Source organism: Haemaphysalis longicornis, unplaced genomic scaffold, assembly GCF_048455015.1.
Source record: "Haemaphysalis longicornis isolate Haplotype H1 unplaced genomic scaffold, Haemaphysalis longicornis Haplotype H1 scaffold_2, whole genome shotgun sequence".
Taxonomy (NCBI): Eukaryota; Metazoa; Arthropoda; class Arachnida; order Ixodida; family Ixodidae; genus Haemaphysalis; species Haemaphysalis longicornis.
Genome location: NW_027526295.1, coordinates 124,838,095 through 124,859,584, shown reverse-complemented (window position 1 = coordinate 124,859,584; position 21,490 = coordinate 124,838,095). Strand labels below are relative to the sequence as shown.

The window sequence follows — 21,490 nt, the reverse complement described above, 5'->3', positions numbered from 1 at the left end:
GAAGTGCCTGTGAAGGTGAGCGGATGCAGTTGTAAGCCTCCTGTTACACTGTCCAATCTTTCTAATCATGCAGGCCAGACTCATCGATCCTCGTAATCAAACATGCTTCCTGATTGGTTTGATTGTGCCTTTCTTTAAGATGTTGTGCTGTAGGACCATGATGTCCTTCATCAACCCTTCTAAGTTTTCGTAAAAAAAGAAAAAAAAAATCAAATTATAGGCATTAGCGCGACAAAGCTTCACCTGAGCTACAAGGCCACAGCAGAGCTCCAGGACTGGTTTTGACCCCCCTGGGATACTCAATGTGTGTGCAAGCCTAAACACAGCGGCACTTTTGCTTTTCGTCTCCACCTGAAAAAGCAGCCACCACAGCTGGGAAACCAAGTTTTTGTCTCCAGCTGTGTGCGTATCAACCGCGGATGGTGAAAAAGTTTCAAGTACCGCAAAAACGCGACATCCTGACATCGTCGCTCCGTCTCTCTAGAACCGAGCACCTCCCCGGTTCCTCTGCTAAAGACAAGAGAAGGGGAAAAGAAGGAAGGCAGCCCTCACGTGCACGGCCTCGAAGTGTGCCTGCTGGCGGCAGCAGCTCTCGCGCAGGCAGACCAGGGTGCCGCAGGCCAGGCAGACGGAGGGGTCCTTGGGCACGCTGTGGCAGCCGCTGCACGCCCGGCTGTGGTAGTACTGGAACAGCTCGTCGTAGCGCTCCGGCAGGGCCAGCAGGCGCGCGGGGAGCCACGCCCACCGAACCTGCGACACCAGGCCCTGGTGGGAAGGAAGAGGGGTTGCTCTTATTAAGGGCCTGGTCAGCTAGCTGAGCTGCTACCGTAGAAGAACGGTGTGTAGCATGCATAGGGCCCCTCACTTTTTGCGGTGAAACATTTCAAATTCTGCGATTCTAGATAGGGGAATCTGCAAAATTCCGCAACAACATTGGAACGGCACAAGGTACAAGTAACAGTTCATTTATTAGACACTTCAGACTCCTAACATGCTAGATTTTATTTACAACTGAAGGAAGCTGTTGTGGCTGAGCATCTGATGATGCTTTGTGCTTTCTTCACCAAAAGAATGGTGCTTGTGAGGCACGATGTCACCATAGCGACTGAACAACTTTTCTGCGTCAACAGAGTTGATTGGCACAAACAGGTATTTAAGGGCAATGGAAGAAAGTGTTGGAGTCAGGTGTTCCATCCCAGCCCAGAAAGCCAGGACATCAAAATCTTCACCTGGCTTTTCTTGTTTAGAAAGAAATTGTGCCAAATCCCTGTCACTAGACTTGAGGTCTTGGGCAGACTTCAGGTACACTTGCCATTCAGCAGCTAGGGCTATAAATCCAGGAACGGCCCCAAACTCTGATCTCTTCTCTGAGAGACACCCAACTTGCTGGGGATCCAAGCACCTCACACTCTTGAAGAACTTCCAAGTGTCAGAGTTCTCCAAGTATACTAGCGCCTTGGTAGCCGCTTTACTCATTGCACCCTTCATTTGTTTGCAATCTGACGGGCCCTGTCGTGTGCAATGTTCTCTTTCTGTGGCTATGGCTACGCCCCTTGATTCGGGTGGAGGCTGCACCACCTAGCCACTTTTATTATTTGACAAGGTAGGAATACGCAGATGCTAATTTAAATGTTCAACAGTAAAAACGTTGCAGACAATTAATAGAAACCATTTTGCTATTGCTAATAGAAAATACCGCTTTTCCGCCACATTTCACCGAATATATCGTTTTGGGGACATAGCGCCACACTTTTAACGTTTTTTTTTTTGGAATTCCGCGAAAACACTTCAATTCCGCGATTTTTCGCGGAATTGCGGAATCGCAGAAAGCTAGGGGCTCTAAGCATGCAATGCGGATTTGCCATTTCGTCTTGCTTTTGTTGCTGGCCGTAAAATATGCAACGCCATAAAAAAAGGTCATAGTTACTCCCACTGTTTACTGCGCATGTGAGCACGCGCTTTACGAAGAGCGCCCCGTGTCATCCAGGCGTGTGCGTGGGACTTGCAAAAAACACACAAAAAAACAGGTCGCGTGCGTCCGCAGCTCAAGGGGGCAGCACAAGACAGTTCACGCTATAGACTAGAAGTTCAGAAAGCCGGTTGCCGCCGGTTCTAGTGCATGCCCACGCGTTCCACTTTGGGAGCAATGTGAAAGCCTGCCGCCATAATGATTCAGGCCCGCCAGTCATGCATGAGGAAGACGACGAATTAGATGGAAATGATGACGACTACTACTACCACAGTGAAACACGTAAATAAACAATTTCAAACCTAATGCAATGCGTGGTCGTGTGTCCTTCAGTGCTTACATAGAAAAAAATCCCCCGGCTTCACTGTGGTTCAAGCCTTGTGCAATTTAGTTCTAGTTAAAGCTTCACCAATTTTTCTCCCCCCCCCCCCCCCCTTTCTGCCTTGCATGACCCCTAAAGGATTACCAGAGGGCAGGCTTTTTGGCAGCAGAGTCTTTCCTGACAATAGATGCCGCGTGTGGAAAACTGAGCGGTTGGCAAGTGGTGACTTTTCCTCAGTTGTTCGAGGTTGTTCTATACAAGGACTAAAAGGCCAATCAGTTAGCTGAAAGAATTTCAAGAGCATGCGATATAATAAAAAAATGGCGGGTTCAACAGTTAACAGTGTCCCTACCTTGCACTCAGAAAGGTCCCCTAGCCTCCTGCCTGGCAGAAAGACAGCCAGCCTGTCAGTCCGCACTTGACCAAGTTCCCAGTGGCCTCCGTTTTTATTTTCTATCCTTTTACCCTAAAACTTGTCACCCTGGTAGGCCACCACATGAAGTGTTGGCCTACCAGGGTGAAGTGTTGGGCTCAGGGTTTGCGGCATTGACACTCACTCTCAACAGATTGCATAATGTGCCTTGTGTGGATCGATTCAATATGCAAACCTTTCAAATGTTTGCACACCGTTACAAGTTAACATGCTTCTGAGTTTGCGAGTGCAATGAAACTAGTCAAAGTTATTGTTTTATCACAGCACACATAGATGTCTCCAGAAATTCACACTACTGCTTGTTTTACAGCTGTTTTTTCCTGTGGCTCTTCCCGCACCAAATGATTATGGAAGTGGCAGCCTCACATGATTTGCTACACAACTGTGACTGCCAATAAGGTATGACAGAGAATGAAATGAAACTTGGCTCGATCACAGAGTTGTCTTTGCGGTAAAATATGGTATTTGTTTTAAGATTTTTATGCATAGGCTAATTCATATTTGTTTTAAGAAATATGAATCAGCCCGTGCGTAAAAATCGTTTTCCTAGATCACAATATTGATGTAAGAGGACTCTGACTAATAACATCCATCACAGCTCCAGAATGCCTTTGTTAGCACCAAAATTTACCCAAATTGGATGCAATTCACTTTTGCCAGCAAACTCTTTGAACTCGTATCATCCAGAGCTCCGTATCGGCCATGATTGTGTCATTGGCATTCCAGTATATTGCTACAGAGCAAGCAGAAATTGATAGTTCCACCGCACTTGCCGATTGTGTTCTTTCACCTGCGTTTGTTGTAACACCTTTGTAATGCCACAATTAGCTCCATCCGTCAAACACTGTGGTTGCCACAAATGCCCCATCAATGTGCAGTAGAGTGGATGTAGTGTGTCTTACACAACCAATCATTTCTGTGGTTTTTAATGAAGCTACAGGACTTGAAATAGAACCGATGAGCAAGATTTTCGATTTAAAATCATTATTGAACTTCGCACTGCAATCAGCAGCACCATTAGCCCTAAATTCCCCTTCAGCTTACAGTGTCCCAATCAGCCATGCCCAGCATACCATAAATATTCAATTACATGTGGCACAGCGCCATAGTTCCTTTTCCGTGGCTCTGATATGCGGCTTGTTTTCCCGTCGTAAGCAAGTTTCGAGTACTCTTTCTGCTATCCTCGCACCTCCAGTGCTGCCTTTGTACCCTACCCTGTTGTGCACAACAAAGGCAAAGGGAACAGAAGAGAGGGTTTCCCAAAAGAAGACTGGGAGCTTCTCAAACAAGAGGCAGCATGTGGGTCGAGCCCAGTGGACCCACCCTGGCGGCGACGGAGGCCAGCCCGACGAACTGGCCGAACTCTTGGCACCAGGTGCGCAGCAGCAACCGGGGCTCCTCCGTCACCCAGGAGACGCAGGCCGTGGCCGACGGAGGGGCCGACTGGGCGGGGCCCCCCTCCAGTGGGGAGCAGCCGCCCGTGGCCACGAGGCCCAGGAAGTGGCACAGGGCGCCCATCTCCAGGCTGGGATCCTGACGGGGGGCAGTCACCACCAATTTCAACGAGTGCTCAGCTGCGGGCCAGTTCACGGTGTTTTGACATTCTTCATGCACAGTGCGCAGGAACAACAGGGTTCAGAAGAAGAGACGCTGACACGGTGCTAACTCACAATTGGAAGTTTTTTTCAAAAAGGGGGAACACATATACCATCAGAAGTTTCTAACCTTTTCTCGTTGATGGCCACTGGCGCATGCTGTTAAGTGGGTGCGGCAATACTGCCTCACACTGGCGGCTGATGCCACTACGGAAAATCGCTACACCTTCTAGTAATTTGGAGGGAGTTTTATAGGGACACTGAAGTTATTTGTAAACATTGCGGGATTACTAGCTCAAATTCTAGTACGGAGTCTCTAGGCCGTGTTTCAACCACTCCCGCTGCGTTTACGCAACTTTATTCAGTAGAAAAATCAATTCGAAAATGCTGTCCTCCTCTCTGCATCCTCCTTGCCGATTTCCTGTAACGTTTTGTATGACGTCAAAACAAGATGGCTTGGCTTGACTGCCCTACTGCATTGCTTGCCGACCTGCCGACAGAATCAGTAGGCCCAGCGTTTAGTCGGCCGGCCACCGGCGGGTCCTCGCAATTCATTCGCTCAGTTGAAACTAAGCCACGGCACGTTTGTGCCAGGAAGAATGTGTCTTTAGTTTCTTAGTTCGTAGACTGTATCAAGCGCTAAGTCACTCCACAAAAGCACACATGCGACGCTTGGCTGACTGGTACGCTAGTAGAAAAATCTAAGGCCAACTGAAGGCGGGAGAAGAGTCAGCGAAGTTTAAATCAACCAAAATTTTTATCATACAGCGTAAAACCAACATGCGAAAAGTACGATTTCCGCTGGGTGAACTAGCACAACGGTCAGCACCATGACCACACATCTGCTACCGCTTTTCCGTCTAAGGAATGTATAGTTGCTAGACATGAGATATTGTGCGAATTCGGGGGACGCTTATTGCATGAGCACTATACAAGAAATAGTCATCTAAGCTGCTTGAAGTGCTAAAACTAACAAAAATGTGTAAACAGGCTACACGATACATACTTTATATTTCTACTGCCCAGGCAGTGCTTGCTTATGGCCGAGTTGTCTGGAGCCTAGGTATTCTGTTTTATAAGTTGCAAGTTCGAATCCCCGTTAGTCCGTGTTTTTTTTTTTTTTAAAGTTGATTTATTTGTTTTTCGGCAATGTTTTCTATACTGAATTTACCATGTTTGTTCTGTCACGTTCATTGCTCCACAGGCGAGTACCCAGACTGCAGTGAGACTAACACTGCCAACTGCGACCTCTCACTGGCGCGGTGTTGACATAATCACCGATGGCTTGTGGGCACAGCGCTGATCCAACCAACTGTTGGCCTGGAGCAAACACACCTCTTACGACACAGGCATGAGTGAGGCAAGCTTCAAAGATAGGCGGAAAGCGCATCGCATTTGAGCATCTGCGATGACGCGGACGGTGTTCATCTACTGCATACCCCTCGGCTAGTGATTGTTACGATTCAAAGCCATGCTGGTAGGTGTATCCTACGCATTTTACAGCTGACAACATGGCAGAAGTGCGGTATGCTGATTACTGAGATATCGAGAATGCCCATCCAACAATAACGTCGGATGCCAAACATGTTGCTTCACAGAACTGAAACCGAAACTCATTTGAATTATAATCTTGGACATCGTCCAATCACGTAGTACTTTGCAATGACGTCACTGCTGTTGGTGCGGCTACCGTAAACCATGCATGGCAGTTTTTCTTCTTTCAGGCTTTACAAAATGAACACTGCCTTATTGCCTGGATAAACGATGAAAAGTGTGTTTTGTTTAAGCGTCTACGCAGTGCAAGCAAAAACAGGAGCGTGAAAAATTCACTTCAGTGTCCCTTTATAAGCTGCACTGGCATGCACACAACCGGATGGAAGAACCAGCAGGTGATTTCCACATGCAGGAAATAAAAAAAATCGAACAGAGAAAGCGTAGGAAGGGAGCGTCTCCTCCCTCTTTGCCTGGGCCTCCCACATCATGGAGAGGGGATTGCAGCAGAGGAAGACTCACTTTTAAACTACTCGGCCATTGGTGATGTGATACAAGCCACGGCACCAGATTTTTTTCCGAAAATCAAAACCATTGACATCCTAACAGTTCGAATGACTCAGCAGCAGTAGCACTCGGCTGCAAATCCCAAGAACTGAAGGACGAAACGTCCTCCAGTAGTGTACCAGATACCTACCCATGCATACAGCCAGAAAGTAAACACGGTACGGCCATTTAGAACCTTTGTGGCACTGTCAAATCCATTTACGGCAATACCAAAAATCGAAGCAAGCAGCATTACTACACTCTATTACATTCACAACTGAGCATTCTGAAGTGCTCGCACATTGATTCCACAAGCCTTTAACTAACACGTGCTTAACCCAGTCCAAACCAAAGGTGTACGGACACACTGACTAAGCACCGTCCACAAAATCATCGCAACACGAGAGGTCAGACAGAAGAGACGTGCTGTCCCGACCGGTACCATTACTGCCAGCTCTGATTGCATACGCGACACATGCAAGAAAGTGAGGGGGCCCCTGCCGCTTCGCGAGCTCGTCGGTCAGTAGCTCCCCGCAGTTACCGTGATGGCGGGCAGCTTCTCCTCAAACAGGTGTGCCTGCAGCAGGGCCGCCAGGCGCACAAAGGGCCCGCACATGGACCCCACCCGCTGCTCCAGCTGCGCCACGCTCCACTCCTGGCTCCGCTTTGAAGAACAGGGGGGGGAAAGGGGAGGGGAGAGAGTGCGACGCTTTAAGTACAGGGGGGGGAAATGACGAGCTTCGTTCGATAGCACACTTTTTTTTTTTTACTTTTCTCTCTCGCTCTTTGCCAAACTGGGCAGAACAGTAGGCATTCATTTCTCAAGACCACCTGAATGCCACTTGTTGACAGGACGGAGGCACGGCGGCCAGATAATGTAATTGTGAACGCATCGCTTCGTGAACGCAATCTGTGAATGTAATCCGTGAATGTACTCCTTGGCATCCGGTCTCTGTCCCTGCCTCTTTCGCACTGCTACTTTTGAAACTGTAAACAGTTTTGAATTTGCTTGGAAATACCGTAAAACACCCTCCTCAGCAGTAAATTTCTGGCATAAGATGCTTACTCTAGTAGTTAATCTTGCAACTACCGTATTTACTCGCGTAATCCTCGCACTCACGTAATCCTCGCACCCCTAATGTGAGCCACCAAAACTTGGATTTTTTGGTTCCTCGCATAATCCTCGCACCCCCAACGTTGTAGCGGCGAAAGTTGCCTGCTCGCGAAACCCGCATGGCACGCGCTCTCCAACGCGCGCCCTCCCCCGCCGCCTCTCCGTTCGGCGGAGAGCGCTGTGTATCCAAGGCCATCCAGGCGCCCTAACAACCCTAGCAGCGTGTTAGGGCGCCTGTTAAACAGGCGCCCTAACACGCTGCTCACACTGTCCTTGAGCCGGTTTCGCGTGCGCGCAACTAGACGGCGTTCGCGCAGCCCGCTGTCGTGTCGTCGTCGTGGTCCCGTCACTCGCGTCAACGGTAGATAGCTCGCTGCCATTTTGAGAACTTTTTGATCTCTTTGTTTTGTGCTTGGTGCCGCTTTCAAATTGAAAGCGATAGAGTACGCGATCGAACGCGGCAACCGCGCCGCAGGCATGCACTTCGGCGTCACCGACTTCAATGTGCGTTACTGCAGGGGTAGGGCACGCACATGACGACTACGAGATAGGGCGCGCGCCAGAAAGCAAAGGCGGCAATTTCATGATCGCTGATCGACGAGAGACTGTTTACGTTGTAAATAATAAAATAAAAAGAAATAGATGCTGTTGGCAACACTGAGCTGACATATACAAAAAACGACCGCTACATTTAGCGGGATTGGCAGGAGGAAGTTTGGCAACACTGTGCACCGGATTTTTTTTTCCCCGCATAATTCTCGCACCCCTAACTTAGCATTGACTTTTCCGAAAAAAAAGTGCGAGGATTATGCGAGTAAATACGGTACACTCCTGGCTGGGCACTCACCGTGCCTGACCCCATTTACCAACAACAGTGCAAGCAGTGCATGCCAAGACCTGCGCGGACTCCCCCCACACGTCGTGCTAGACCCCACAATGTGTGATCCCAGGTAGCCCACAACACACAGAACACGCTCTGTTGCTCCCAGAGTGGTCGGCAGACATAGCGAGGTGCTCACCAGATGGGCATCCATGTCGTCGTCGTCCAGGTAGAGCGCGCTCTGCTCCAGCTGGTCCACCAGCACGCCCAGGATGCAGTCCACAGACTCCAGGGGGGCCTGCACCACCAAGGGATGGGGCACTCTCAGAACGACCCAGCGCTGCACTGAGGTCACACTTTGGGGTGGAAACAGAGGAAGTGCCACAAAAGCAACCGCAAAAGCAAGCAAGGAGGGAGCCACGGTGAGTACAAGGAAGAACTACAGCTCAGCCAAGTGTACCGTCCCATTTCCCGGCTGTTCACTGCACATGTAGGTTAGGGCTTTGTGTTCTTTCTGAAACGCGTTTGTCATGCGATTCTTTCGAAATGCACTCCCATCAGTTCAAGAATGGAAATCGTTTTTTTAATGTTGAGTATGTAGGAAAGCATGGCTTTAATTAGGGATGGGCGAATATTCGGTATTGTCGAATATTCGATCGAATAGCTCTCTATTCGTTATTCGCTTCGATCCGAATGCAGGTATTCGATATTTTCGAATTATTCGATGCTCCCGAATAGGCAGCTAAAAGCCAAGCTTTTCGGTCAAGCTTTCCGAGAGTTACCCCAGGCTTGGCTCAAGACCCACCGACGCGGACATTTCTATTATCAGTGCCAGCACTGCCGAGTCCTTGCCTAGAGGTTGACGAAGCTCTCGGCCGCCAGCACACTTAAGTTAAAAAAAAAAGGCGGCACTGAAACGACACCGCTCCGAACATAGCGGCACCAAGCCAGCAGACTTGTACAGGCCGCCATTTTGAATAGGCTCGCACAGCGCGGCAGTACGCCGCACTAAGCGAGCCTATTCAAAATGGCGGCCAGCCACTTGCGCTTTGCTTGGCTACGGCCGAGGATACTAGTGGCTACAATACTTCTTTTTTTAGCGAAGCTTCTAGGCGGCGCTTAACTCTGCGAGTTTCTAGGCGGCGCTTAAACTGCTGCACCTAGAGCATGTGGCGCAACAGGCCTTTCTTCATGAAAACTTGTGAATACAGCAAAGGAAGCTGTGTGTAAGATTTTGCAATAAATGTTCAACTGGTAATAGTTTTACACAATGCTGTGCCTACGTGAGTTCTAATTATTAGAAAAAAATGTGTACATTAGTCAGGTCACAAGTTGCTCATTTGTCTTTGTGATTTGCAATGTGTACTATTCGAACTATTCGATTCGAAATTATTCGACCAAATAACTATTCGCTTCGAATTCGCTTCGAACCTCAAAATCTATATTCGCCTATCCCTAGCTTTAATGCTTCCAGCCAAAATATGCTACACCAACTGTGCCCTTTTGGGTGCACAGGCTACTTAGCTTCGGTTGGCAAGAATTTTCTTATCTTCGGACGCACCTGTGCTCACCTTGATATCCACTTTTCTTTTTTTTTAGTTCCCTTCTGTGCTGGTGCACCGACCAGTGCTGCATTTCATCCTCACTCTTCTGGCGCAAAGTCGGTTGTGATCCACGCACATTTATGCTGTGTGGGTTTCAGTTTGGGGACCAGCCCAGCAGGAACAGGGACACCGCAAATCCCTAAAAGAAAAAAAAGGAGGAGAGGCCCACCTGTGGTGAGCTGGCATGGCTGCGGTGCTTGAACTGCGTTCGGGCAGCCTGCCCCAGGTTGCAGCTGATGTGCACCAGGGCCTGGACGTAGCTCAGCGTGTACAGGACACGCACCAGGCACGTGAAGTACGCTGCACACCAGGGGGAAGAGGGGGTGACTCCAGGGCTGCACTGGGCTACCAGAAAGGGCAGCTACACCACCGCTAGAGGGCAGCTCGAGGGGAGCGGTGGCACATGTGGAGTTTCGTGGTTTCACAAGGCCATGGATAAGGTAGACTAGCAGACCATTACTACTACAAGGTTTCTCAAAGCCATGGATAAGGTAGACCATTACTTCTTCAAGGTTTCTCAAAGCCATGGATAAGGTAGACTATTACTTCTACAAGGTTTCTCAAAGCCATGGATAAGGTAGACCATTACTTCTACAAGGTTTCTCAAAGCCATGGATAAGGTAGAGCATTACTTCTACAAGGTTTCTCAAAGCCATGGATAAGGTAGACCATTACTTCTACAAGGTTTCTCAAAGCCATGGATAAGGTGGACTAATACCTCTACAGGTGTTTCTTACCAGAGTAGCTGCCAGAAGCTTTTCAGCCTCCCTGCATGTTTCGAACTATCTGAACTTGCCTATCTACACCTGGGCTGTATGCAGCTAAAGCTTACTGACACATTTTTGAGTGGACTGCAAAAAAAAAAAAAAAAAAAAAAAAAAATCCTTCCACAAAAACATACTAGCCACACTGGGACCAAGCTTTTAAGAACTTTTTTTTTGTTTTCCAGCCATTTTTTTTTAGCTTTCCAGCCAGACAGGCCCTCCAAGTACCTCCTGTCGTATTAGTGTGTGGGTCCAAGCACACACACTGCCATCCCCAAATGAACCCAAGGGTGGTGGTGCTCCAACCCAACCCTGCTAGGTCCTCTTGAAACATCCTCTCCTATTGCACGTATGCTCCAGCAGCCCCACACTGTACTACAGTAGAACCTTGTTACAAGACAGTTTTTAATTAAGGTTAGTTGCGCTTCTTGTGATCACAAAGACGGACACAGGAAAAAAAAACGTACACTTTCCTGAGAAGACTGCGCTACTGAACAACAGACTTAATAATACTTGAGCTTTACTGAAGCTTTATTGACTTAAGCTTTACTGAACTTCATTACTGAATTACAAGAGACACTTGGTTACAAGAGACATTTGAATGAAGACAGTTCGGTTGGTTTCCCTATGTTCGCCGTGTTAGCAACACTGCATACAAGAGACCTTAGTTACAAGAGACACGTTTCCCAGGTCCCTTGAGTGTCTCTTGCAACGCTGTTTTACTGCATACACAAAATCGACCGGTGGTGCTCCCAGCCCCCTCGTTACCCTTGTCCAGGTCCAGGGGAAGCGCCAGCAGCAGCTGCAGGAGCACGGCCGACGGGTCACACACCAGCAGCGGCACCTTGCGCTCCATGGGCGTCAAGCTGCAGGGACGGACATGGAAGGCTCACCCCTCGGCACTCGCAACGGCCAACAGGGCAGAGCGGAGAGTGCCCCCGACCTACCTGGAGAGGTTTTCGCTGAGCACCATGCCCGAGAGCTGCGACCAGAAGGGGGCCTGGCGGCGCTCCATGCACATGTCCGTGTGCAGCGACAGCATCCGGAACAGGGCCGCTGAACAGGGACAGAGGGGAAGCGGTTGAGTCTCGCCAAAGGGGCAGGGAAGGATCTTAATGCGCAGGTTTTGTAGTTGTGTCCATCTCTGAAACACAATCACAGTTCTACCCTGGCTGTCCGCTTGTACTTTGTTTTACTTTACTCTTCTGTACTCTAATGTACTTTACTGTACCTTTCCCATATTGTTCTTTAATGGTAGTGGTGGTGATGTTTATTAACAGGTGGATCTAGCACTGCGTGATATGCCGGCAACTGCTCCCCCGATCAATACCTTCTTGCCGCTATGCGCGGGAAATCACCAGGAGACTCTTGTGCTCTACATGTTGCTTGTACTTTATTAACTCAAACGTTAGAATTTCCAGCTTGTTTGATTTTGCTTCTTGATTATGGGGCCTCTGTCAGGTTTTGTAGCCTTTAGTATAACTTCTCCTCCTACTGCCTCCTTGTACTTCTGAGGAAATAAAATCTCTGGCGGAATGGCTTCACAACGTTGGGAAGATGCTACGAATTTATTTAGAGCCAAAGGTTTCCCTACAGTGCCCCTAACAATGCACACACAAGTTCCTTACAACGCAGCTGTTAGGAAGCTGCCCAGCGTAAGTGCTATGGTGTGGCCAAAAACTCGTTACATAATTTTCGCATGTGTGCCTTCACACGGAGAGCAAGAGAATGCCTGTTTGCACTGCCTCTCAACACTGTGCCGTTCACCTACCGTAAAATTCTGGAGAAGTGCCCCCACCCATGCAAGGCCCCCCCCTCCTAAACACACTGCCCATTTCAAATTTCCACATCATTCCAGGAAATGCCCTGGCCAGTCTATAATCCAATCCAATCCAATCCAATCCTGGTTTGCAGCTTGATAGCCCGATCTCTATGCGCCATTTCTTGTTTTTCTTTTGGCGGCAACACACTCGATTTTGTTGATAAGGCATGGGCTGCTGTACACTAAGATACTGTGTCACGGTCTTTCGGGACCTGTGGCATAACCAAAGCACTCGATCACTCGGAGGAAGGTAACCTGCATTGTGTTCTGCAGATGTTGGAGCCAGGGCACCAAGAGACCGAAGCTGATTTTAAGAAAAATGCTGCAAGCTTTCGTTGGCACTGACTCAGAGGAGTCTTTCAATGGTTTTCAGTGCGATGACTAACATTCTTTGGCAAAATGTTAGATGCATTAGCAATCTGCTTTTTTTTTTTTTCCTGGTGGGGGATCTTTGTCGCCGCCATCTTGAATTTTTGTGTCATTCCGGGATACCACCCCCGCCCCACTTTTTAGGTGATCTCAACTTGCTTAGAGGGGGGGGGGGGCAGTTGCTTGGAATTATATGGTACTTTCACAAACCTTCACTATCCTTTAACAAATTTTGTATAATGTTGCATGCCCTTCCCGTAATACTCCCCAGTAAGATTCAAAGTATATGCATAAATAACGAAAGAAAGATTGCGAGATTTGCCCATAGCTACAAAATGAAACTACAGGTCGTGTACGCATGAGGTCGCATCGAGCCAAGCCACAAACTCTGCCCACACAAAGAAAGGGAACCCCTGAACAGCAAGGGAACAAGGCCCATACCCTGAAGAACACCACAAGCATTCTGCCTCTGCATGAACCTCAGCAATGCCTGCCTCTTTCCCAATAAACCAGGCCAACAAACCCACGCAGCCAATCAAACTTCTCATGGGGAGAACACGCATCAGCACTCACAAGGACACAGGTCCACACAGGGCAATATGCTTAAAGGGACACTGAAGTGATTTGTAAACATTGCGGGATTACTAGCGCAAATTGTAGTTCGGAGTCCGTAGGCATTGTTTCGACCACTCTGGCCGCGTTTACGCGAATTTATTTAGTAGAAAAATCAATTCGAAAATGCTGTCCTCCTCTCTTTATGCTCGCCCATTTTCTGTGGCGTTTTCGTGTGACGTCAGCAGGAGATGAGCTGGAAAATGGCTGCGCTACTGCACGGTTCGCCGACCAGCCGACCTACCGATCGAGTCAGTCGGCCCAGCGTTTCGTCCGCCGGCCGCCGGCGGGTCGTCGCTATTCGCTCGCTCAATTGAAACTAAGCCACAACACCTTTGTGAATGAAAGAATGTGCCTTTCCTTACTTTGTTAGTTTGTACACTGTGTCAAACTCAGAGTCCGGGTCGCTCCACACAAGCGCTGCACAAGTGCACATGCGACGCTTCGCTGACTTTACGCTAGTAGGAAAATCTAAGGCCAATTGAAGGCGGGAGAAGAGTCAGCGAAGTCAATATAGGTACTAAGAAAATAAAATCACCTGAAACTTTTACCGTACAGCGCAAAACTAGGGAGCAGGAAGCACTTTTGCGCTGGGTAAACAAGCACAGCGGTCAGCAGCACGACCGCACATCTGCGAACACTTTTCCGTCAAAGAAATGCAATTGCTAGACGTGAGATATTGTGGAAGTTTGGGGGACACTTACTGCAGGAGTGATATACAACAAATAGTCACATAAAGTACTTAAAATGCTTAAAATAAATAAAAGTGTAAACTGGTCATACATTATAAACCTTATATATCCAAACCGGCCAGCGCCGGCTCGTGGCCTAGCGGTCTGAGGCGCTGGAATTTGTTTTGAAAGTCGCAAGTTCGAATCCCCGAGGGTACATGTATTTTTTTTTTGTAAGTTGATTTTTTCGTATGCGGCCGATGTTTTCTGAACTGAGTTCACCATTTTTGGGCCGTAACGTTCACTGCTCCACGAGCGAGATCACAGAACGCGCGCGCATACTGACAATGACGCGCTAGCGAGTTCTCGTTGGCGTGCTGTTGCCACAAGCACCGACTGCTTGCGGGCAGTGGGCCCAGGCCTGAATCAGCACACCCTTGGCCTGGTGCGAACTAGCTTTTTACGAACAGACATGAGTGAGGCAAGCTCTGAATATGCGGGAAAAGCGCATGGCATTTGAGAGTCTGCGGTGACGCGGAGGGCGTTCATCCACTGCGTAGGCCTCGTCTAGTGATTTCTACGATTCCAAGCCGCCCTGGGAGGTTTATCTTAGACATTTGACAGCCGACAACATGGCAGAAGCGCGGTACGGCGATAATTGAGAAATCGAGAATGCCCATCCAACAACGCCATCAGATGTCAAGCATGTTGTTTTACAGAACCGAAACCGAAACCGAAACTTTTGATTGCTAACCTTGGGCATCGTCCAATCACGGTGCCCCCCCTCCTGACGTCACAGCCTTTAGTTGGTGCGGCCGCCGCAAACCGCGCATAGTAGTTTTTCTTCTTTCGCGCTTTGTAAAATAATTACCGATTTGTCAACCGGATAAACGATGAATAGTGTGTTAATTTGAGCCAGTCTACACAGTGCAAGCAAAAACGGGAGCTTGACAAATTCACTTCAGTGTCCCTTTAACCCTTTGAGGGTTTTTGCAGTACGTGTACTGCGGCGGTTTTCTGTCCCGCAAGGTCTTTGCCGTACGGGTATGATTTCGAGCATCCGTTTGAAATTTCGCGCCATATTAACGATGCATGCTCCCTGGGAGGTGCTGCCACCTCCTGGGACTTACAAGAAGTGTTTGAAATTTGATTGTGCTACCTCCTTGCGGTGAAAAACAGAACTCTCTGGCTTCGGTGCGTTACGGCGTCTGTACGTGTCAACGCGTTTCGTGGTTTCAGTTTCGCCACGATCGCATCGGAGGCGCGCAAAACTTGATCGGCGCTCGCTATCAGGGGCAGCGGAAGTTGATTTCAATCTATATTGGCGCTGCTCTTATCGTTTATTACCCACGCTCACTAGGTATTCTTGCCCTCCTTGCTTGGAACTGAAGTAACCTAATCGGAGGCTCCGTTGCGGGGGCGGCGGAAGTTGATTTCTATCTATATTGGCGCTGCTATTAGCTTGTTTATCACCGGCGCGCATGAGTTATTCTCGCTCTCCTCGTTTACTGGGTTGCCTTTGAGTTCTTCAGATGCACGGCAAAGTGGCGATATGGCCCAACGAACTGCCCGCTCTGATGACACCGACCACGATGACTCTTCTGACTCTGAGTTTGCTCCTTTCACCGAGTCTGAATCGGGAGACAGTCTTCTTCGGAAAAAGACAGCTCATTTTCAGACATGCGCTTTATGCATGCAGACTGCAATAAGGCACTGTGCGTAGACCCGTGTTTCAAGGAGTACCACACTCTGAAATACTATTGAACATTTTTCAGTTCTAAGTGATGCTGACCCCAAAATACTGTTCCTGATAATTTTTTACCATTTAATCCTGACTTTAGACATTTTGTACATTCCAAATCCGCAATAAACTAATTTGACCACCAGGGAAAGTTTTTAAAAAAAAATTCGACCCTCAAAGGGTTAAAGATCTGCCCAAGAAAGTTTGCTCTAGAAAATTCATCTAATGTTGTCTGCACACAAACAAAAGCCCACGCAGAGATTCCACCGGGATGTTCAAAAAGCGGCAGCAACCCACTGTCCATGTAGGAGAGGAGGAGGAGAAGCGCGGAACTCACAGAAACAGGACTTCTTCCCTGGATGTGGCTCACAGAGGTTTCCCCTTCTAAGCACTACCTCTGCTTCCAAGTTGGTCCTGGCACGTTCAAGGGCGAAAGGATGAGGAAAAACAAACAAACAAACAAAAAAACATTACAGGGGTGCTAAATTTCGCCACTTTTTGCACTCATGTGCAAAGCACCATCTATAACACAACCCCGCATTGCAGGGCAAATGACCAGGACACCTCGCCAACCCTTCAAACAGTTGCGATCAGGATTAACACTAGCATGTCCCAGTTTTTACACCATGCAGGCATTCATGCCTCGTTTTACGTCCACCGCTGCCAAAAATGTCAACCACATGAGTACACTACGTCTTGCAAACTGCAAAAATGGTCCGATGCAGAGCTGTCAGGGCTTGAATTTGAGACCTTTCATGTGCAAAGCAGTTGCTGTACCGGTGCACTGCACTCCTCCACAAAACAATGCAAAAAAGAAAAGCGTTTCACCATTGGGGGATAACACTACTTTGCGTGCTCTAGGAAAGAACTGCAATACTGCCAAGTTTCACTGCACGAGAGAACCGCTCTGTGTGCTGAAGAGTAATTAAAAAGTCCGTAGTTTAAGGTTTAATACTATTTCAGAAGTTTGAGTGTGTATTGTTACCTACACATGTACGCATACACAGACATCACAAAAAACCTCTGAAGTCACCCAGCCCTTCTTATGAGTTGTGAATGCGAAGGCAATAATGTCCATTTCTAGCGCCGAATGTTAGGCCTAACATCAGGCTGGCACATAGCCACATTCACAGCCAATAGAAATCCAGGAGCCGTTTCACTGCTACACACAGTGCCGATGCCGGCTTTTTTTTTTTTTTTTACTTAATGATCCATCTGATTGCTTTTCCATAAATCACGACTCTTCAATCCGACCTTGCCACACATTTTCGCTACATGAGTAATGCAGAAGAAGGGCTCGCAGTTAAGATTCAACATCTGCAACCCATGCCGTCTCAGTCCACCCGACCCGACTAGAGTAAATGAGAATAGGATCTAGTTCAGTAATCGCTCTCTCTCCAGAGCCTACAGGTAAAAGTCCCTCCCTTCATCCTGACCTTGCAATGGAGCAGAGGAACAGGACGAGGCTGTGCGGATTGGGCAGATGGGAGGTGGTGCGGTACTGGCTGAACGTGGCGTTGGTCAGGTCCTCCATGAAGGGCCGCATCTCCTTGGCCCACGGCTCCTGCTCCAGGGGAAAAGGGCAAGGGGGGTGGGGTGGACACAGAGAGGTGACACCTGTGAAGTAACACCACGCACTCCACCTCTTAAACTTGTCTCGCTAATTAGAACATCCGTGCCAAACTTTGCTGCCTTCAATAAAACATGTTGGACGAGTTGGTACATACATACTTGGAGGCTTAGCGTAAAGGCGATGAGGACGGCGACAGATGAGACAGGCGTGAAAGTTTTGTGGGCTCTACATGGGGAAAGCGAAGAATGCCTGCTAGAACAGACAACCACTTCTTCAAGAATGTTAAAATTACACCCTTTTGTTAAGGTTTACACAGGTTCAAGAACGTGTGTTCCGGGGAGAGTGTGGAGAGCTCTCGCTTCAAGAGAACCCTCCATTATCAACATTGCGAGGTCTCCCCCATCAATTTATTACACAAATGTAAATTTCTTCACTCCTTTAATGGTTCATTGAAGGGTTTCTCCAAGAAACCTGGCCAGGGACGTCAGCTGATGCATGACTTTCAATGCCGCCCCAACACAGCTGACATCTAAGATGGTGGGAAGCAAGCCATCATCAGCCACCAGGCTTCGCAGTCGGCCGACAGGCAGCTTGGCTCGTCTCAGCTCTGCTGACCACCATCATCGTCAGCTGCTCATCAGTCCAAGAACAAGTGCTTGGAGCACGTTTTCAAAAAGGTTGCGCTGTTTTACCAATGTGATGATTGCATTTGAGAGCTGTTTTCGCGGGGGAGGGTTTCACTCTGTGCGCTCACCTGGCCATTATTCATTGCCACACAGTAAGCAATACAGTGGAATCTCGGTGATACGAATTCGGTTGATACGAATTTCGTTGTGATACGAATTTTTAAAATTCCCCGGCGAAAATGCATTGTATGCAATGTAAAAAAATTCGGTTGATCCGTACGCATTTATCACCTGGTGCGGGTGATACGAACACGGGAGCCGCGAGCAGACGACTGCGGCGTGGACGGGACTCGGGAGGCGGGAGTGTTGGTGTGGCCGTGCGGCCTTGGTTGCGCGCGGGCACAAAAGCATGGAGCGTGAACCGCATGGAGCGTTTTCTGCTCGCGAAAACGCGCCGCGCTCGCCACAGGCGCGCTGACCCTGCCGCGTAACCACCTGCACGCGCCGCGGCCGGCGGCGGCAACATGGCGGCGGCTTCGGCCGCGAAGTGGTGTCGGGAGCTCGAGCGACCGCTTCTAAGCGCTCTCTAAAATGCCGCTCAAGGCACGCACGAAGTTGCTTGAGCGGTAAAGGAGCTTATAATGTAGGTGGAAACGGTACTATAAAACATCATCCGCGCCGGTAGTGAAAGCGCCCATTCAATATCTGCTGGGGTGTTAGTCCTAAACATCTCCGGCGGGGCCACCGGGCTGTCCGGAGCGTTTTCAAACTGCCGCCATGAAGAGCGCACCTCGCCATTGGCGCAAGTCGGCAGGCTCCTCCCACTGCCGCGCGCGTCGGGCGTCATTTTCCGAGCGAGGTAGCCTCTGTCGCGGAGGCGAAATCGTCATCGCGGGCGTGAAAATAATGCGCGCGCAACGCCGACGTGCACGAATCGCATGCGGCTCGCGTGCGCACGTCGCGTCGAAGGTGAGCACGCGTTCTTTTGACTCCCGCGTTGACGATTCGGGCCGGCATCCCGGCGCCAGCCTCTGCTGGGGTGGTACCTCTGCCCACGGCCGGGCTAGAGCGGCCGCGTGCGCACGTTGGTATCGACACAGCGCGCGTCGCCGCCCTACCCCGGCCGTGCTCAGCCTTGGTTGCCGCCAACGTTGCCGCGAACGGCAGTGGGAGGAGCCTCATGAGTCATGACTTGCGCCAATGGGGAGACGTGTGCCTCATGGCGGCAATTTCGAAGCGCTCGCAGCAGCTTGCTGGGCCACCTCCGCGGCGCATATTTGGCGCGGATGATATTTTATAGTGCAGTTTTCTCCCACTTTATGAGCTCTTCCCCGCACGAGCAATTGAGTTTACACCTTGAGCTGTGTTTTAACAAAAGGTTAGAAGCGGTCGCTGAACTACTTGCACCTCTTCAGGGCAACAGCCGACGCCATGTTGCCGCCGCCTGTCACATGCGCGGCACTATTCCATTTTTTCTCGTTTTCTGATGATACGAATTTTCGGGTGATACGAATATTTTTGCCGCCCCTTGAGATTCGTATGACCGAGATTCCACTGTATTTCCTTGTTAATAAAAGATACCAGTTCCAATTTTGAGCTTTTGGTTTTTTCTATAAACAGCACAACTCGCACAGAACTTTGGTTAAATCAACCAAACTTCAAATTCGGCACCTTACATCTGATAATTCGCTATATGTAGTATCAGTGTTTATCATGGCCAGGCTTGATGGTACTATACTTGAAAAAAGCGGGGGGAGAAAAATGAAGCTAACAATTACCCTATAAGCAATTAAGCATGTGTGAATAATATACATTTGTTGCAGACATTCAATTAAATAACACACTATTCACGTTCCCCTTGATCAGAGCACCAGTATTTGAACACTGTGGCTTATTCAGAATGAAGGAAAATAGTGAAAGTGTATGCGTGGATCACTCAGACAATCCTCCACATGTGGCTGCCGTGGCTACAGCGCCGAAATGGGAGGCAGGCACGAGACAAGGCCAGATGACAGAAATCCTCAAGGGGGTTTATTATCCAGATTACCCTAAGCGTTCCTTTCTTCCAGGAGTCTCTCGTTGGTTCAGCGACCAAAGCCGTCTCGGCCGCGAACAGGTAGACGATGTTGGACCAGGTCTCTTCTTCAAGTGACGTCACGTAGCTCTACCTACCGCCCTGTTGGACAGCCGATTCCACGTGACCCGTGACGTGACCATGAATGCACACCTGGCTTTTGAGTGAGGGGAATGGCGCCTTCTCGCCGGCCATTTGCTGGTTCCCGAGATTCCCCCTCTCCACAAACGCTATGGTGCCTCTTTGAACGTTCAATTTTTCCCCAATTGACGAAAATGGGACATTTTATAATGCCTGAACCTCCCAAGGCACTTGTGCATGAACACTCGCTGCCTCTGATGCAAGCGCGAACAGAGTGCGATGAAATGCATTCGCCGGGAAATCCTGCTACCAGATGTCAATACTAAATGTGCCTGGCAAAATTCACTCTTTCTTAAACTTTGAGCTCTAAGACGCTTTGTTTAAAGGTTCATTACCTGTGGAATATAAGGCTTCACACCTTCGGTTAACACCCTCCCACCTCCTTTCAAAGAAGACTGCATCGATGCACTTCAGGGGAGTGCATCTATTACGCATGTTGAGTCTTAGTCTGCTTCTTCTGTCCAGCGCAAATGCAGCATTAGATGGTCAAATAAGTGAAAAGGCTTACACTAGTGTCTGTAACTACGAAACAGCTCCTTGAAAAGCGTTCCATCGTATCAGGCGTTCCATAGCAGGAGGTAGCAACAGGATGCCATGCATTGATTGATTGATTGATTGATTGTAGCGTTTAACGCGCCGACGCAACGCAGGCGATGAGGCGCGTCGTATTGGAGGGCTCCGGATTAATTTTGAACACCTGGGGATCCTCAACGTACGCCGAAATCTCGTACACATGGGCGTTTTTGATTTTCCACTCCATCAGAAAAGCGGCCGCCGTGGCCGGGAATCGAACCTGCATCCTCGTGCTCAACAGCACAACGCCTTAGCCACTGAGCCACCGCAGCGAGTGGAAGAACACAGGTGAGCGAACAGACAAGCAGTGAAATTCACCGTCGTCGCTAACTCTCCTGTTCCACAACGGCATGAACGCACAGTGGTGCAGTACGTAGGAAGCGGCAAGATTTTTTGAAAAGACGTAGAACAATGCGAGGTGAAACAAGGTGTCTTGGGTGTTCAGCTGTACACTAATGCTTTTGCATTCACCACAACCCATAGGAAGAGAGTAAATTGCTGGGCTAGTTTAGTTGGTTCACAGAGTATACCTAAAAATGGAACCAGTGAAAAGGAAGCAGGGCAAGAAGAGAAGACACATAAGCAACACCGGTGGACTAACAACTGGTTCACTTGGAAGAAACATCGCAT

At 49.0% G+C, this 21,490-nt stretch overlaps 1 protein-coding gene across 4 annotated transcripts in view; it reads right to left on the bottom strand.

Moving 5' to 3' along the window:
- The window catches only part of Ubr3 (Ubr3 ubiquitin ligase), a 167,232-nt gene that overhangs the window by 5,238 nt on the left and 140,504 nt on the right, over positions 1–21,490 (bottom strand). For all 4 annotated transcript variants that reach the window (XM_077698229.1, XM_077698228.1, XM_077698227.1 and 1 more), the window contains 9 exons: positions 17,310–17,437; positions 16,211–16,287; positions 11,606–11,714; positions 11,427–11,524; positions 10,064–10,194; positions 8,490–8,588; positions 6,898–7,020; positions 4,048–4,257; positions 553–765 (listed from right to left, as the gene is read on the bottom strand). In XM_077698229.1, coding sequence (XP_077554355.1) covers positions 553–765; positions 4,048–4,257; positions 6,898–7,020; positions 8,490–8,588; positions 10,064–10,194; positions 11,427–11,524; positions 11,606–11,714; positions 16,211–16,287; positions 17,310–17,437 — 1,188 coding nt within the window. The remainder of the gene's footprint in view (positions 1–552; positions 766–4,047; positions 4,258–6,897; positions 7,021–8,489; positions 8,589–10,063; positions 10,195–11,426; positions 11,525–11,605; positions 11,715–16,210; positions 16,288–17,309; positions 17,438–21,490) is intronic.